The sequence below is a fragment of the Sugiyamaella lignohabitans genome, chromosome A (genome assembly GCF_001640025.1).
Source record: "Sugiyamaella lignohabitans strain CBS 10342 chromosome A, complete sequence".
In the NCBI taxonomy this organism is placed as follows: Eukaryota; Fungi; Ascomycota; class Dipodascomycetes; order Dipodascales; family Trichomonascaceae; genus Sugiyamaella; species Sugiyamaella lignohabitans.
The window spans coordinates 3,933,624-3,951,801 of NC_031672.1; the positions used below are offsets into that span (position 1 = coordinate 3,933,624).

At 47.6% G+C, this 18,178-nt stretch overlaps 7 protein-coding genes across 7 annotated transcripts; 3 read left to right on the forward strand and 4 right to left on the reverse strand.

Annotated features, from left to right (window-relative positions):
* Positions 1-48: 48 nt before the first annotated feature.
* Positions 49-762, reverse strand: AWJ20_1251 (uncharacterized protein; the record flags this gene model as incomplete). Its single annotated transcript, XM_018878114.1, has 1 exon — positions 49-762. One exon carries the CDS (start codon positions 760-762, stop codon positions 49-51), a length of 714 nt encoding a protein of 237 aa, XP_018735450.1.
* A 2,566-nt stretch (positions 763-3,328) lies between these two features.
* On the forward strand, positions 3,329-3,670 carry RPL16A (ribosomal 60S subunit protein L16A; the record flags this gene model as incomplete). The annotated part of the gene is made up of 1 exon (XM_018878115.1): positions 3,329-3,670. The coding sequence occupies one exon, from the start codon at positions 3,329-3,331 to the stop codon at positions 3,668-3,670; it is 342 nt and encodes a 113-aa protein (XP_018735451.1).
* Positions 3,671-4,037: 367 nt separating this feature from the next.
* ZTA1 (Zta1p) lies at positions 4,038-5,099 on the reverse strand (the record flags this gene model as incomplete). Its single annotated transcript, XM_018878116.1, has 1 exon — positions 4,038-5,099. The coding sequence occupies one exon, from the start codon at positions 5,097-5,099 to the stop codon at positions 4,038-4,040; it is 1,062 nt and encodes a 353-aa protein (XP_018735452.1).
* A 4,364-nt stretch (positions 5,100-9,463) lies between these two features.
* Positions 9,464-11,452, forward strand: STB3 (Stb3p; the record flags this gene model as incomplete). Its single annotated transcript, XM_018878117.1, has 1 exon — positions 9,464-11,452. One exon carries the CDS (start codon positions 9,464-9,466, stop codon positions 11,450-11,452), a length of 1,989 nt encoding a protein of 662 aa, XP_018735453.1.
* Positions 11,453-11,945: 493 nt separating this feature from the next.
* STM1 (Stm1p) lies at positions 11,946-13,070 on the reverse strand (the record flags this gene model as incomplete). The annotated part of the gene is made up of 2 exons (XM_018878118.1): positions 11,946-12,794; positions 13,050-13,070. 2 exons carry the CDS (start codon positions 13,068-13,070, stop codon positions 11,946-11,948), a joined length of 870 nt encoding a protein of 289 aa, XP_018735454.1.
* A 2,021-nt stretch (positions 13,071-15,091) lies between these two features.
* PCS60 (Pcs60p) lies at positions 15,092-16,903 on the forward strand (the record flags this gene model as incomplete). The annotated part of the gene is made up of 1 exon (XM_018878119.1): positions 15,092-16,903. The coding sequence occupies one exon, from the start codon at positions 15,092-15,094 to the stop codon at positions 16,901-16,903; it is 1,812 nt and encodes a 603-aa protein (XP_018735455.1).
* Positions 16,904-17,099: 196 nt separating this feature from the next.
* On the reverse strand, positions 17,100-18,035 carry MRP51 (mitochondrial 37S ribosomal protein MRP51; the record flags this gene model as incomplete). Its single annotated transcript, XM_018878120.1, has 1 exon — positions 17,100-18,035. One exon carries the CDS (start codon positions 18,033-18,035, stop codon positions 17,100-17,102), a length of 936 nt encoding a protein of 311 aa, XP_018735456.1.
* Between the last annotated feature and the right edge of the window lie 143 nt (positions 18,036-18,178).

The window sequence follows — 18,178 nt, forward strand, 5'->3', positions numbered from 1 at the left end:
AAATCCGAGAGAAAATAAAAGGGCAATGCTATTGAGAGGAAATGAGGACTAGAGGATAATACAGCAGCTACTGGAGCCACGAGACTGGCCCTCCCGTTGGTCGCCAGACCGGCCGCCTCGAAACCCGGAGCGTGATTTGACTTTAGTAGGAGCCTCCATTTCGAACGATTCGGGCTTGACAGACAAGTGTACAACGTTGTGGGATTTAGAACTGGTCAAACTGCACTCTTCTAGCGTTTGCTGGTCTTCGAGAATTTTGCCGAGATGTATTAATCTGATAAGCCCCGTGGTGGTGGGGGCAGATCCCCACTCGTCCTGCCAGCTGGAAAATAAACTACTTTTAAGCGATCCTACGGTCATGCTTTCAGGTGCCGTGATGGGGATCGAGTGGGTCTGCATATAATTGTCGTCTATTTTGATTTTGACTCTCAGTCCTGATATCAACAGTAGTGTGAGCTCCAGACTGAGAGCAGGAGCTTCTGGCTGTTTTACAGTTTTGGATGCGATTTCCTCCTGTATCGAGGAATACTGATCTGTTGTAGTGGTTTGGTTGGTGGTGTCTTGACTGGCTAGATTACCAGTGGATTCACGTTCATGTTCGGTGTTTTCAGCACTCGCATCGGTCGGCGCATGCAGAGTGGCAGTTGTGTCAGAGTCAAGAGGGCTCTTCTCAGAAGGAAGTTCAAGCCCACTGGTGCCAGTAGCAGGAGTAGTGATGTCTTCTGCCGAGTCGACAGACTGGACTGGGTGTTCGGTCGACATAGTGATGGTGGATACTGGAGCGGTTAGTATTCTGGTTGGGGGTGTGTGCCTCCGGCGGCTGGGGCGCTGCCCCAGACCCCGTGGCTCCTGCTTCGCAGGAGATGGCTGGGACCGTCGACGAAAACGACTCGAGCGAAGCGAGAGGAGAAACGGGGTCTGGGGCAGCGCCCCAGCCGCCGGAGGCTGCGAGTTTACCCCACACTTGAGCACTTACAGAGTCGGGTGCCGTTGCTCTTGTCGATATAGCGAGCTTTTAATGTAGCTCGAAGGAGATATCAAGACGGTCGTCGACACAAAAGCCGGTTTTCATATTTTGAGGGCCCGGTACGGTTGGTGACTTGAAAAAACAGCACGCTTGAATCAGAGGTGTCAACTGCGATCCTAGAGATATAGCCGCCAACAACACAAACGAAGTAGTGGGTGTCAGGGTGTGAAATGGATATAGACCCTTGAGACGAATTAAGGTAAAAATATCAAACCAACTGAAAAAAGGACCCGAAAAAGAAGGCAAGTTAGGGAACTAAGACCGACAGTCGGAGTTTAATGTGCAAGCAGCAACAGGCTAGAGGAAATGACAACCGCTAGCAAAAGGTATAGTAATCCGCCGGAGAAGCCGTGAATAAAAATGAGTAATAAAATAAATTTTTATTAAGCCCACAATAAACCTGCCTTTCTGCTGATACCTCTTGCGTACAGAGACAGACAGTAACAAGCAGAGTTTATTTTTTGCTGCCGTCTGTCGTAGTGTCGTCGGCTGATTAGTTGATAAGATCGAAATACGAAAGAGGCTTCAACAAACAATGGGTACGGGGTAATGATAGCACAAGAGCTGCGTTGCCTATTACATGCACCATGTATGTATGTAGACTGTCAGCTGCAGGTATATCGAGGCTAGTTAGTTTCTAAACGGTTACGAAAGGTGTAACTATCAGACGACCTGAGTATCCTCTTCAGACCAAACACAAGATAAACGTGCGTTCTCCACTGAGTTAGACTTTGACCGAGCCGGGTCAGCGGTCAATAGAGCCGAAAACTCCTCGGCTGAACGAGGAAAGCTACTGCACTTGCTCTTTAGACAGATCAGTCCAATGCTAGCACATATTTTTATCTCAGCCAGCTTCGCTCACGGCTGAAAGCACATTCGTCTCAACTCTCTCCGACAGAAACCAGCAGCTCCCATCTCACGGTCCTATCAAACTCCTGCGAAGCAGGAGCCACGGGGTCTGGGGCAGAGCCCCAGCCGCCGGAGGCTCGATTTGTCAAGGAAATATGGATCAATTTTAGTCCGTGATCCCATTTCAGCCACAAGCAGAACCCCAGAACAACGCCCGATCACGGTGCCCCGTTGTGTCGAATGTAACTTCCAGCGGGTACCTTCGTCGCCAGTTCCGCTATTCTTCTAGGTCCGGCTGGTCACATATGACCGTTGGCGCTGCACCCTATGGGTCATGCATCACCCCACATCATCACTTATCATGCTGCTCGCTGCTTACACAGCTCCTGTCGAGTGACCATGTCCCCTCGAGTCCTGGGTCACAATCCAGGGCCAGATCTCTCAGAGCATACTCTTATGACCCGTTCAGAGTCCAGTCCCCTCTTTTCCCATCGTTTTATCACGTGACGTTATCTATATCTCAGGGTACGGGTTTAGGGCTGATGCCCTGCACACAAACAAGTGTGACTACTAAGAGATTGGTTTCCTAATTAGGAAATATAGGATATTCCACTCAGACTCATGGCAGAAGCGAGATGCATAGCGACTCAGACGCAGGCCGTGCTAACTGGAATATCCTATCTCTACAAGTTTCGACACTTCTTCGCGATATCACCAACCACCAACGCGAGATCAACCATAAAAAATGAGCACTTTCGAGCCTGTCGTTGTCATTGACGGTATGTTTAAGAAACGAGGAATGGAGATTTGGAGTAATTTGTGATGTCCTGGAGCCCCTAGCTGTCGATTCAGCTCTGATAAGATACATGTTTGGCTTGGTCAACAGCTTGAAAGAATAGCGACAAGAAATGCAAACCTGAAGTAAAGTAGTTTATAGCGACAAGATCAGTAGATATATGTCAGGATTATTCACCATTTCGACAAGATGCTACTTTTTATCAAAAAAAGACTGCTGGACTTAAATTTTCTTTCAACCCATTTCAACATGCCCAACCAGTATCCTGAAATTTCAACATTAACTCTTGGCATTATCAAAAAATTTTATCACATCATCATTCGATAAATCACTGCTATGTCACTTCACCGATATCACAAACAACTCCAAATCCCTAATTCTATCCCAACTCTCAAAAACGTTTAGTGCAGATTTACTAACTACTACCAGGAAAGGGACACCTTCTCGGTCGTCTTGCCTCCACTGTTGCCAAGCAACTCCTTGCTGGTCAACACGTTGTTGTTGTCAGATGTGAGGCCCTCAACGTCTCCGGAGAGTTCTTCCGTACCAAGCTTAAGTACCACGCTTACTTGAGAAAGGCCACCCGTTACAACAAGAACCACGGTCCTTTCCACTTCCGTGCTCCTTCCCGTATCCTCTACAAGGCCATCCGTGGTATGATTGCCCACAAGACCGCCCGTGGTAAGGCTGCTCTTGAGCACCTCAAGGTCTTCGAGGGTATCCCTCCCCCATACGACCGCAAGAAGCGTGTTGTTGTTCCCCAAGCTCTCCGTGTCCTCAGACTCAAGCCTGGCAGAAAATACACCACCATCGGCAGATTGAGTCACGAAGTTGGCTGGAAATACCAAGACGTTGTCAGCCGTTTGGAAGAGAGAAGAAAGGTCAAGTCTGCTGCCTACTATGCTAAGAAGGTTGCTCTCCAAAAGAAGGTCCAAGCTGCTCAAAAATCTGTTGCCGACTCTGAGACTTCCAAGGCTCTCGCTGCTTTGGGTTACTAAGTTAATCTCGCCCTTGTTGTGAATATATTTTTGTATTTTTGTCGGTTTTAAAAAAGTAAAATAATAACACTGATGATTTTGATGACACACGATGCCTCCCAAAGCCAGTGCCTTATAAATGCATCTGTGATGCGCTCGCCATCCTCCTCCTCCTATATTACATAGAAATCATTTTCATTCTTTATCTTGTCTACCTCGTGCCTCCGGCGGCTGGGGCTTCGCCCCAGACCCCACTGCTCCTCTCGCTTCGCTCGAGTCGTTTGACGGGGTGTCCCCAGGGCGCTCCGCGAAGCGGAGCACAACCAGGGTCTGGGGCGGAGCCCCAGCCGCCGGAGGCAGACTACGTGAAATAAGCTTATATTTATTTCTAGTTCAGGCTGATGACAACCTTTCCTACGTGCTTGGCTGACTTGAAGTACTTGTATGCCTCGACGGAGTCTTCGAATTTGAACACCCTGTCGATGGCCAGGGGAATCTTGTTTTGGGAGAGGAAGCGAATGAAATCATCGGCAAGTGCCTTGCTGCCGACAATGATACCGCGCACAATGGCGTTCTTGCTGAGTGCCAGGGGACCCACGTCGGGCATGTCTTCTTGCTTGGCTGGAGCAATGAGTCCAATAATGCTCACTTGGCCGCCGGTGGTCAAACTCAAAATACTCTCCTTGAGAGTGCCGGATCCACCGTTCTCAAGAACAATGTCTACACCACGGCCATCGGTGAGACGAAGAACTTCCTCAGACCAATTGGGGTTTTTGGCATAGTTGACGACATGATCGACCTTGAGCTCAGCCTGGATCTTAGCGAGCTTCTCATCAGACGATGAAGTAACAATGGTTTTGGCACCAGCGGCCTTGGCAATGGCCAAACCAATTGCGGATACACCGCCAGTACCAAGAGCAAGAACAGTCTGACCAGCGATAAGTGGAGCTCCTGGCAGTCCGTACAAACCATTCCAAGCGGTAACACCAGCACAGGGAAGAGTGGACAGTTCTTCCCAGGAAAGGTCAACACTCTTGGGAATCTTGTTCACAGCAAATGATGGAAGTGTGACATATTCACGTAGACCGCCGTCGATGTTACCACCAAGCGAATCGTCTACTCTCTTGGGAGGACCGTAAAGGTTGTGAACTGAAAAATTGCCAATAACTCTTTGGCCATCAGCAAACTCCTCGGGAGAAACATTCTTTCCTCTACCAACAATCTCACCAGAAAAGTCCGAGCAGGGAACAACGTTTTTCTTAGTGGGGAATGGGTAAACTCCACTAAGAATCATCAAATCTCTCTGATTGAGCGAAGCGGCCTTCACCTTAATAAGCACATCCTCAGGGCCAACTTCAGGGAGTTCCTCGGTGGACTGTTTAATATCGTCAATTGAGCCATTGAACTCGGTGACGTGGAAAACCTTGTGTTTGGACGGCAGCGATACCATTGTTGATTAACGTATTAGACTTGGCACTGAAATACAACGATTGAAATGTCAAAGTGACCTTGCCAAATATTTATATCTTGGAGGATTGACCGGGATCCCCTGACATTGGGTGCTTCCCTTGCCCTGTCATCGGAGAAGTAAATCTTCCCTTCGGAGTTACTCTTGATTGCGACAACTAAAATACGTGTCAGCAATCTTTACATCACTAGTATTTGCTGCTTATCTCCACTAGTAATCACCGTCAAAAACGGATATAACGCCTATACCTTGGTGCTCAAAACATTCTAGAAATTTTTGCTGGCATTTGCTCTGCTTATAAAGCCATGTGCCGGAGAAAAAGGCACATTTTATCGCCGACGCATCCCCTGAAAATACCCAACCGGTGGTGCCACGGCGTTAAGGGTTCTGACCGCGCAGATCCACGGCGACCCTCCTGGACCTATGCCTGCCTGTCTCTGTTTCCTGACGTTCTTCTCACGGGCATGCCGCCGGCGGCTGGGGCGTTGCCCCAGACCCCATTGCTCCTGCTTCGCAGGAGATTACCGGGGGACTCAAGTTTATATAATATACTATGAGTGGTGCACGCACCTAACAAAATAAATGCCGGAAAGGTCGACGAAACGACTCGAGCGGAGCGAGAGGAGCCGTGGGGTCTGGGGCGAAGCCCCAGCCGCCGGAGGCACACTGCGACCCAGAATAGGAAACCTATTATAAATATTATCTTGAGATATTATTAAGATCCATGGCAGTTGGAGCTGGATCCGCGCTATAAGCGCCCACCAATGGGAGGAGGCACCAGCCGTCGTTGGTATCAGTGGTCTGTGGCACGATAACTACAGCAGATAATAAATATATATTTATATAAATTGAGAATATTATTATAATTATTTTATATGTAAGTCGTTTAGGTGGGGTAGCTGCGAGGCAGTGAAATTTCATGGTGACATGCAGGGCTTGAACACACAACTGATATGGTATCCACGAGTATTCATTGTTTCAGAACAACACTCGCCGAATTCCTGAAAACAAGCAATAAACAAAACGCAACCCGACATGACTCCACACACACATACAAAAACGGCCAATGGATACACTGGCGTATCGAGCGAGATCCTGCCACAAGTCGAGCGGAACCCAGCGGGCGATCGAAGGCTAACAAGACTAACAGTACATGATGCAACAGCTTATCGTGGCAACATACATTTCAAACTGGCAACTCCAACAGCGCCACCACCAGACGCCCGAGAGCTAAGCGAGAGAACCCGTGGGGTCTGGCGCGAAGCCTCAGCCGCCGGAGGCAACACCCCGGGTAGACAGTGTGCGACAGAGGGCCTCCGGCGGCTGGGGCGCTGCCCCAGACCCCGTTGTGCTCGCTTCGCGAGCGGTGTTGGTGCAATCGGATGCTCGCCGATGGGGAATGTCGCGCTAGTGGATCGCAAGTGTGGGCAGGTGCAGTCAGTCATGTGCTGCTGTCAGGCAGACAAGCAGGCACGCAGTTGGTGGTGATGGGCGTGAGGTGAGGAGCCAGGGGTAATGTGGTTGCCCTTTTTATCAGCCCTGTTTCACCAGTTTAATTAGTGAGTGGCTAGGAGGAGGTGCTGAGGCGGGCTGGTTTGGGCTATCTCGCGTTTTGCCCTTTATGGCTGCTGGGGCGATTGCTTCCTATCTGAGGGCGCCGGTTTCCTTAATTAGCAACAATTAGGCCGTTTACGTCACTGGCGCACTTTATTCGGTATCTAACCCTGCCGGTGTGTTAGATTAGCCTTATATGGAAAGCCATCCTACTAACTGCACGACTATCGCCAGCTGCTACTTACAGTAGAGCAGTGGTAGTAGAATTAGGAGTGCAACAGCGGCTAGTGGGGTGAAATAGCTTGGCAAGTGGTATTATTATGATAGTCTGGATTGGGCTGGACTGGACTGGACTGGCGGTGGGTTGGGTTGGGTTGGGCTGGGTTGGGTTGGGCTATCATGCCGCTTGTAGGGAACGGTGGTGGCTGGCGGCTGAACATCGGGCTGGCGATAGGGCCCGGCAGGATTTCTCAGCCCATTTTTGTGGCAAGACCCAACAATGAGAGACAGAGAGAAGCCGACATACTGGAAATTAGTCAATACAGATGCTGTTAATTGGTAATTGTCAATCGCTTGGCAGACTGCCTGAAGACAAAAGTCGCTCTTTGTTTATATGTGTACACCCGGCAGGTTACCCAGCTGCAATCATAATAATTCGTCAGATATTATTCAGAGAGTGATGAGCAAGTTTCACATGCCTCGAGCGTCGAAGGTACTGTATATCAAGCTCAGCAATTAGTCACTGACAACACTCAGCGCGTATCGGCTAAGACGCTAAGGTAAGAATGTTTGCATACGTAATGTTTGGTTGGTTCGGTTGGCAAATTGCGGCTGAGGAGGGTCAGGTGGATTGGGCGGCGGCCTGGTGGGTCGCACCACCGCCGCCAGGTGGACCCAGGTGGGTTGGGTTGGGCAGTTGGGTTCTAGCTAATTGTAGCCCATACCATCCCCACGCATGCATTTTAAAGTTAGGTCTAGATGGGCAAGGTTTGATCGTTGTAAGTCGGGACCATCGCCGTAAAAAGGTCATGTTGGATCTGTTAAAGAGTGCTTTTTGTTGGTCGTTCAGTATGGTTGCTGTGGTATTTCTTGCTGCTTGGTGTTGTTGCTGCTGCTGCTGCTTGTCTGATTCTGCGGGCTGATTATGACTGCTGCTGCCCGAGCTATTGCCTATCGCTGCTGCTCATGCTCCTGCTGCCGCTGCCGCTACTGAATGAGTACTGAGGTACTGATTGAGCTGAGGATTGTGCTGCTGCTTAAAGCTATTGCGTGGAGCTACTGATTAACATGCTGATTGAGATATGAAATATTACCACTGATTCAGCTACTAATTCAGCTCCTGCTTAACTATTAATCCAACTACTGACTCAAGTACTGATTCTACTGAACTACTGCATATCTCTCTGCCGACAGTACTTGCTACCTACCACTTGACAATGATGATAGCGGTAATATTCACAGTTTGAATACCGTAACCAGTATCCACACACAAACACAAACACACACACACACCCCATCGGTTGCTACTGGTAAGTACCACTTACTCTCCACTACCCTGTATACCTGTAAATAGCTTATTCCCCAGACCGGTCGAATTGAAAAAAAAAAAGACCTATCTCGGCACAGTAATACAACCTAAAACCGCTAGTCACGGCGTTGGCGGTCCAGGTGCCCAATTTTGTTTTTCAAGCTTGTAACCGTTTTTTTGCTGTTTCATCTCGTTTATGGCATACTCGTTTTTTACAAAAAAGCCTCCCGTTTTCGTACCTTGCTTTTCTTTTGTTGCTGCTGTGTTCTATCTTCTCTCTCCACACACAATAACGCAAGTCCCAACTGGTGAGTTCCGCCTGTAATATATTTGACGCTGCTGCGGTTTCGCGATATTTTCGTCTCCCTCTCCGTCCCGACTGCCGCTGTCACGTATTGTAAACCCGCCGTTAACCAAACCACCGCACCGCTACTGCATTAGCATCAGCAGCTTACAGCACCCTGCCGAACCACATGGTCCACCCGTCATGAGCCTGCAGCTGGAATTTCATCCGTCCTCTCCACGTTTATATGTAATCCCGTGAGAGATGCACATTGCCTAAAATGGCCAGATTAGTGCTTTACATACAGTACTAATATATATATGTCCAAATATATCTAGATAGTTCTAATATTGATTGAAGTGAAAAATTCATTATTCGTCATCTCCTTGAATCGATATTGCTATTGTACAACGTTGATAATATCCTTGAATACTGCTAATTCCGTGATTGATTTTATTCCTTGAATTCGTTTCTTTATCATCTATCTCTTGTTATTGATAATATCCCCGCCGCTAGCTTGTTGATTATCTAAATTACTGTGGCTGTTGGTGTGAAATATCACTCAAGCACGTTTTGAAAATTTCCAACATTTATTTCGACGCGTTTGTTTAGCACTATCCAGCCTGATATTGACTTTGCTGATATTTATTGGTGTCTACGACGATATCAAGTAATATATTTCATAACCTTGGACGTGTAACCATTTAGTTTGTCGCCGCGCTTTTCCTCCGGTACACCTCCCCAGTTTGTCACCCATTTTCTTCCGGATAGGGTCCTTGGTTTACGTTTCAAATTAATAGTTGGGTTTCTTTCAGTCTGCTTATAATTTATTTGCAAACAGTTGATTACATTGCACATTATATCAGGTTCACTTGAAACTACTGCGCCTTAGTCTACCCCACAGTTCAGTTTCACAGTCTGTCTCCATATTTCGTTTTCGACTTTCCCGTTGGTTATTATACTCTCACTACACTACCTACCATGTCTGCTTTGTCAGTTGCTTTAAACGGATTGAGATCCCATGATCACACCACGAACCCTCATTCTCATTTATTATCACATTCGCGATCGCCCCCACCTGCCTTGGATGGCTACTCCAACCTTCGCGGTAGTCCTCCCAACGGCATTAAACATAGCCTTGCCAATGGTTCAACAGACCATGCTCCTGGTAACTTTGAAAGATTAGCTGTATTCGCTAATGGGTCTCGAAGTTCCAGCATTGATGGAGCCATTAGCTCCAGTACGTCGGCCATCGACAATAGTGCTGCTACACCCGCTTCTGCTGTGGGTGCTAGTACTGGATCAGGCAGATCTGGTTCGCCCACTCCTGCTCAGAGATTTGTAAATGTTCCTCGCACTACTGTTGACACTTTAGGTTCATCTCCATCTGCTTTTTCACCTCTGTCGTCAAATTCATATCGATTGACAAATAACTTACGTCGCTCGTCTCTTTCTCCCGCTGGAAGTGTTAGCAGTAGCACTGGCCAAAGTATTCCTCATGGTTCAGTGTCTCCTATTGCTACAGCTGAAGGAGCTGATCTTATTGCTCCACCCTCGCCAACTTCTGCCAATGCTGCCAATGTTTTACTTCAAACAGCCCAGTTGAGTCAAGCTTCGTCGCAGAAGCAATCACAGCCCATTCAGACTTCACAAGTAAGCAACACGTTACTAGCTCAGCCCTCGTCTCTATCAAGACAATTGGCTCAGTCTGCTACACGTCATTACGACATTCCTAAGACCTCTAATTCATCAAATGCTTCGTCGGTGAATAATAATGGTTCTAGCACCCCTAGAAATAGAAGACTGTCAAATACTGTGCACACTCCAACTGGATCTTATGGTGCCAAGGCTTCACCTGGTCTTCACCCAGTTGGTTCTGCTTCGTCTTCTCTTCTTAAGTCACACTTGATTCAGTCAAGCACTACTCCTGTTGGCAGTCCTGGAGCCGCCTCTAATGGCCCACTAAACACCAATTCACCAGTTGCGATTGCCGCAGCCGCTGCAGTTACTCCAGACAAACTGTCTCGTCTTCTACTTACGCAGGGCCCACTTGCTATTCGTCATATCACCTCACATTTGGCTCTCACTATCAATGGATTTGCAGACCTATCGCTTTCTAAACAGAGACGGTTAATCATTGCTGTCCTAGACAGTGGTGATCCTGTCAACAGTGTAGTTTTCGAGAAGGTTGGATGGGGTCGATGGGCTGCTCGTAAGACTGATTCTCCTGCAGCAGCAGCAGCTGCTGCATCTGCTGCTTCGGCTGCCAACAATGGCTCTTCCAAACATCGTCGTGATAGTATCAGTGCCGAACTTGTATCGTCATCAGTGAACCCACCTATCTCGCCAGTTCTAAACGCTGTTGACTCACATTACCTGTCTTCATCACTCAAGAACTCGATCACAACTGCCTACGCTGACGACGTGGATCTAGCTGATGATGATATGATGTTCCATAACTCCGTCATTCGCAAGCCCGTACGACCAAGTCATCTCTTGCAAGGAGCTCTTCGCAGCCGTCGTCACCGAAGGCCTTCACAAAAGATGCGTGAAAGAATTGCATTTGGTGCTGAGGGCCGTAACATGGACGACAGCGATAATGACGATGATGACGAGCTCGAACGTGTTGGTGACCGCAACAGCGTCTTCGACGAAAATGTGTTTGAAGACGACGACGACGAGCTGGACGAGCTGGATTCTCTCGATGACCAAGAGGCCATGGACGACGCGATCCACCTCAGCATTCGACGACCCAGCCGCAACGGTGGCGACACCGACGACGAGGACTGGCAGGCCATCGGAGCAGCCAAACTCCGACGAGACACAGCAGCCACGATAGCACAGCTCAGTGCCAGCCACAGTCACTACCACCAACAACAAGCGGCAGACATCAAGCAGCCCACCCAGGACGACGTGGTCAAGCGCGAACAAGAGGCCATTGACGCCCTCGTCCAGCTCAAATCCATCTGACCGTGCACGCCACATCCATCGTCACAACCGCCTCACGACCCTACTATTATAGATCTCAGTTTACGAATTACGAAGCTCTTAATTATCCAGCCCAGTTTCTGCCTCCGGCGGCTGGGGCTCCGCCCCAGACCCCGTTGCTCCTGCTCCGCAGGAGACTGCTGGGACCGTTTACGGAAACGACTCGAGCGAAGCGAGAGGAGCTACGGGGTCTGGAGCAGAGCCCCCAGCCGCCAGAAGCACTCCAACTACGGATAGTATGCGGATAGTTTTTTACATTGCATCAGAATATTACATATGTTCCTGAAATCGTCATCGGCATCATTTAACAGAGGGATTTTGGAGTGAAATTTTAAATATTTTAGAGAAAAAAAGGGCCTTAGTCGTAAAATCATCTTCATCGTCGATACTAAAAAGAATCTTTTTCAAACACGCACCATGTCTGTCAGTGTCCTAGTGCAGGTATACTTTTTGCGAGTTTCTCTAAAGCAGACGCTTAGTTGCCCAAGGTGGGGAAGTCAGCTTGAGAGGTGATGTTGACCTTGGCTTGGGCACCAGCACGGCCACGTCCTTGGTTGTTGTTGTTGGCGTTGTTACGACGGGGTCCGTTACGGGCACCACCACGAGCAGGGCGCTCGCTACGGTCGCCACGGTTGTTAGCAGGACGAGCAGGACCGGAGAAAGAGACGTCGGCCTCAATGATGGTCTTCTCCTTTCTGGTCTTGGTACGGACAGCCTTGGAACGAGCTTCGGGAACGAGCTCCTCGTCAGACTTCTTAACCTCGTTGGCATTGGCCCACTTGGCATCCTCAACACCCTCGTTAGCCTTACGGGCGGAACGGGAAGCATTGAGCTCAGCGTTCTTAGCGTTGAGCTCAGCATAGTACTCCTCAAGAGTCTTGGTGTTATCAGCCTCCTCCTCAGCAGGAGCGGCCTCGGCAGATTCAGCCTCAGTGGCATCCTCCTTGGCAATAGACTCGGCAGCAGCCTCGTCATCGAGTTTCTTCTTGTCATCACCCCAGGCCTTGTTAACCTTCTTGTCAGAGTCGGTCTTGCCAGTTTGAGAGTGACGGTCGAAACGACGGTTGTTGGTCTTAGAACGGGGGGTCTCACCCTCGGCACCACCTCTGGAACGGTTGTTGGCACGGCCAACGTTCTTGTCCTTCAAGGCAGCCTCATTTCCACTAAGGGGCTTCTTGTTACCGGTAGCACGGGCAGGGTTGGCACGAGCAGGAGCAGCATCAGCCTTCTTGGAGGAAGTGGTGTTCTTGACAACCTCCTTGACGGGGCCAGAAGAAACGGGAACAGAGGGAGAATCCTCGTCGTCGAGAAGAGCAAAGGGGTTCTACATATAAGTTAGTTTCAACACTCGTTTACTTCAACTCGACGAATGCTGTCAAGGTTATACCATCATACATCCGAGCAAAGGGATCTTGTTCAATTGAGATACTGCGACAAAAAAGAAACCAAAAAGATAAAATCATAGACAAAATGCAAATTGTATAACCAAACGAGACCATAGGTAGATTTAAGCACCCCAACATCAACAGCGTAATCACATAATAGTTCAGCTGCCTACTAAAGTTGGCAATTTTTAAACGTGCGATCTCAACTGTTTCATGTTGGATGTGACAGGTCTAAATGACCAAATACCTAACTCGTCTATCTCATTCTTGTTTTCAAGGTTCGACTAAAATGTACTCCACACTACTACATGATGCAATTACAGCAATTACGCTGTACGATCTTGCACTTTGCCAGTCCTAACCATTGAACCTTGACTTGCACACCCGCATCATGAACATATAACTCCATTCAAATTTGCTCGAATTTTCAAGTTCTTAACAGGCCAGAAATCTCAATAATCAAAATAGCGGGTCGAACACCAGTACAAAGGAATTTTACGGTCTCCAAACGTCTATAACAGTCACAATTCACAAGTCCAGAACCCAGATGATTTTGCGCCCACCACATAATATATTTACCTTTGAAGCAACAGACATGGCCAATTTAGTCCTGAACTACACTACCTAGCGGAATTATCCCTGGATATGGCGGTGTTGTTGTATAATGTGTTTGACTAGATTTACTATAAACAGTAAGAGAAGAAGAGAAGGCAGGAGAAGGAAAAAAAATGCAACAATTGAGTGGGTGAAAAATTTTGACCAAAAAGAGATAATATGCAAGCTGGACCTCACCTTACCCTCTAGCTTTTAGAATGATGACCGCTTGACAACCTATTCTTATACAGGGGAATCTGCGCTTGCCCACAATTATAGCAACCATCCCTGCCAGCTCCCCAGCTCCCCAAATTATCCATTCCAAGCACAAATGAGTTCCTTCGCCTCCTACAATTGGAGGATTGGGCGCCTTCTTGTGAAATTTCGGTTATGTATATTGCTTCTAGTCAAGGTTGCCAGTCCGTGACCCACACCTAGACCACCAGCCCATTGACCACTCATTCCTATACCGAGTGCGGAGGCCCAGACCCTGAGGGAACGGGTTCTGCCACCGGCGGCTGGGGCTCTGCCCCAGACCCCTTAGCTCCTGCTTCGCAGGAGATGGCTGGGACTACCGAAGGAAACGACAAGAGAGGAGCGAGAAGAGCGAGAGGAGCAGCTGGGTCTGGAGCTCAGCGCAGCCACTGGAGGCCGTTCAGGTCATATCATGTGACGACGTGAGTTTATGCACCCCAGGTTTGTTTTCCGGTGCGGAGAAGTAGAACCCTGATTCGAGTGAATGCAGGTTCATTTCTTGGGGTAAGTGCCTGGAAGTTTATAGGATGTGTGGTGGGTAAAGGGGATTGATGCTCTGCTTGGACAAACATCCGCTCGGACCAAACACGGACATCAGCTGTGAGCGGGCCTGCATATCGGGCGCTGCCACTGCATATACGCTGGTGTGCGATAAGCAGTTATACATGAACCAGGCTCGTTCGGGAATAATCCAGGTGTGAGATGTTTTGAAAACGACGCAGAAATCTCGGCGAAGTGATTCTAGCACTGATCCCAGAAACTCGATATTATTTTCTGTTGATACTCGCGGGACCTATAGCCTATTCAGCTGATCCTAATTGAAAGACTGGGGGTCGAGATGAAAGCCACGCCTTCAGACGAGTGTGAGTCTGATGTGTTACTGCGGTTCTGTCCATATGGCTTATCGCTTATCCACTTATCCGAACGATCGCGATTAGCTTGTCCGGTAATTGTTCGGACTATTTACGCCCGCCGACATTCCTCCGGCATCCAGAATACTGGTGTTAGACATGCGGCGGTTTTTATGCAGTGTGGGGTAAAGTGGGGTATTTCCCCCCCTGAGTACCTATTGATCGTACTAATGGTAATAGTTTATTCGACAGCCCGTTGCCGATATCGTTTGTAGTTTACGTGGAGTTTAACCGGCGCCAGCACGGAAGCAGAGATCGTAATTTTGAGTTCAGGCTCTCACAAGACCCCACTTTGAATATATATATATATATAGGGGTCTACAATTGCCCCGTTTCGTAGGTCTGGGAACGTGGTTCATTATCATTTTGAATTATTTACGTCATCATTATTAAACTATTTTCATACTTGGATTCTGCTTATTTTGTTTATTTGTTTATTCTCCCTGGTTCTGTTTGTTAAATATTTCATCTTCACTATGCCACCGTCAACTGCTAAACAAAGACTAAGTCAAGTGCTATGTCATTTGTCTAGTCGGCCTGTGGCTACCAACGCCACAAATGGTTCTTTGGTTTCAGGGATTACTCAGAACCAGCCATTGTCTACTACTGCATTTGCTGTGAAGACTGAGGGAAAGCATCCTCATCACGTTCCTCCAGAAACAACTCCTGTCAACTTCCATCAACTAAACCCAACCTATTTCCTACCACGGTCCGCTCAAATTGAACCACAGGCTTTAGCAATTGTTCATAAGAGTGTCAATGGGAAGATTATCGAGAGAACTTACAAAGAATTTTCTGATAGAGTCATGGGACTTGCCTATTACTTCAAAAAACACAATTATAAGAGAATAGCTATTTTGGGCCCTAACACGCCTGCTCATCTTGAAACAATGTTTGCGGCCGTTGCTGCTGGCGGCATCACCATGGGTCTAAATTATCGGTTAAAGAAGTCAGAAATCGAATATATGCTTGATTTGGGTAAAGCTGATTTAGTAGTTGTTGATGCTGAGTTTAAGGATCTTGCTGATGCAAAGCCTGGTAAACTCGATGTTATTGTTGATGAAGATCTGGGAGATCCAAATTCCACTGCCTGCCAATATTCTTCAGCTGTTCGTGAAGGATTGGAGGCGGAAAATGGCCGTGGTTGGGCTGGTCTCGACGCTGAACATGTGAATGAGGATGCTCTTATTGGATTATACTTTACAAGTGGTACTACGGGAAGACCAAAAGCTGTCGAATATACCAACCGCGGTGTTTACCTCGCTGCCATGGCCAACATTGTTGAAGCCGGTTACAACAGTCAAGATATTTTTGGAAGGAACAGATGCCACTACCTATGGACCTTGCCAATGTTTCATGCTATGGGTTGGACCTGTCCACATGCAGTCACCGCTGTTAGAGGTACACATTTCTGCTTAAGAAAGGTTGATGCTGATTATATCTGGGATTTGTTTCTTACCCGACGAATCACTCATATGAATGCTGCTCCTACTGTCAATTCTATGATCCTCAATTCACCCAAAGCGCAAAAGATTCCATATCAAGTGCGTGTGACTGTGGCAGCTTCTCCACCATCTGCTAAGCTTTTTGAAGATATGATTGATCACAACCTGTTCCCTGTGCACATGTACGGGCTCACCGAGACTTATGGGCCATTTACGAGAGCATACTTCAAAGAAGAATGGGCTGATCTTCCCAAGAAGGATCATTTCTCGTTATTGGCACGCCAGGGACACAGTTTTATCACCTCATCCGAGGTTCGTGTATTTAACGACAAGGCCGAAGAAGTGGCCAAAAACGGTAAAGAAATTGGCGAAATCGTTATTCGTGGAAACTTGGTCACTAAGGGATATCATGAGAACCACGAAGAGACTGCCAAGGCATACGGACGAGGCTGGTTCCGAAGTGGAGACTTGGCTGTTTGGCACCCTGATGGATCTATTCAAATCTTGGATCGTAAGAAGGACATCATCATTTCAGGGGGTGAGAACATTTCATCAGTTGTTGTAGAGAGTATTATTGTCCGATACCCAAATATTTTTGAAGCCAGTGTAGTTGGTGTTCCAGACGACCATTATGGTGAAGTGCCATTTGCATTTGTCACTCTCAAGGATGTAAAACAACCCTTAGATAAAGAGGCTATTAGGGCGTGGATGAAGGGCGAAATCGGTGGCTTCCAAGTGCCAAAGGGCTTTGAAGTTGTTGATGACCTTCCCAAGACGTCTACTGGCAAAGTCCGAAAGAATGTACTCCGCGACCTCGCTAAGGGTTTGTATCAGAAGCGCTAATGTGGTCTATAGAATATATTGTTTTTTTATCACAATTCAGACTTTTGTGTTGGAAGGGTCTAGCCTAAACCGCTTACGTCACAAGAGCGAGAACTGGGATGGGTCCAGACCCACAGAAGAGGACTTCTAGCATCCATGCTGTGGAGATAAGACAACTGGGAGTTTGTAGAAAAAATATTTACATTATGTACATAAGCTACTCGCTAAACAACTTTGGCGATCTTCTGGAGATAGGCTGATCTCGCAAAACAGACTCAACATTGGCAAGCTTAGTTCTCGAGGCAGGGCGGATAGCATCAACAGCAATAACCGAGAAAGAAACGTGACCACGGTCGTCCATGCTGGCCTTGTTGATGATGAAATTGTGAGCTTTGGTTCGATCAACCATACCTGGAGCCAATGTACTGTTGGAGACGAATCCACCAATACCGACAACACCGCTGTAGGTTTTGTCCAAAACACGACCAGGAACGGGCTTTGTCGTTCGGATGCCCTCAGGTGTATTAATGAGCGAACCCTTGAGCTTATAACTAAGACCAAGGGCCATTTTATGACGATAGTTGTGTGCAAAAGGAACTGTGGATCCAGGATCTAGTCCCAAAAATGAAGCCACCGTCTCTCTAGAATCCGCACTGGATGTACGGAAGCCATCTGGTGAGATCTTTTTAGTCTTAGCTAGGTATTCTCTGAATGCTAAACGCTTGTCGACACTGGACAAGTTCATGTCACGAACTTCTTTCTTAGTCAATGACTCAATGCTCTTTAGTTTCTTGGAATTGGCCTTAAAATGGCTATCGGCATCAGTAAGCTTGGCCAATTCTAATGGCACTTGCATCTCTCTAAATCTCTGCAGTTTGCGATGAAATCCTGTGTTTCCATCAAACTGGGCCAGGCCAACTTCACTATCCAGAGCAGATACATTAAGATACAATGACTTGTGTTTGCGAGGAATAGGACTTTTCAAACCCCAGTTACGTTTATGGAATGAAGCAGCAGTGGTGCCTACTACCTGATCTACTGGGTACCATTTGTTCTTTATCAGGTCCGCAGCAGCAGCAGAACCTTTATCAGAAGCAGATTTATAAAGGCCCACAACACGCGAATTCCTTAAAAGGCTCGGGAATTGTGACATCTTTTTTTGAACTTGTCCCTTTAGCTTCTGGTGCAACTCAAATCATGAACATGTACAACATGAACATGAAAAATTAGAAATATACTTAACCTAACCCTGATAATTAAACTTGGTCAGAATTTGTAGGAATCAAACAAAAAATG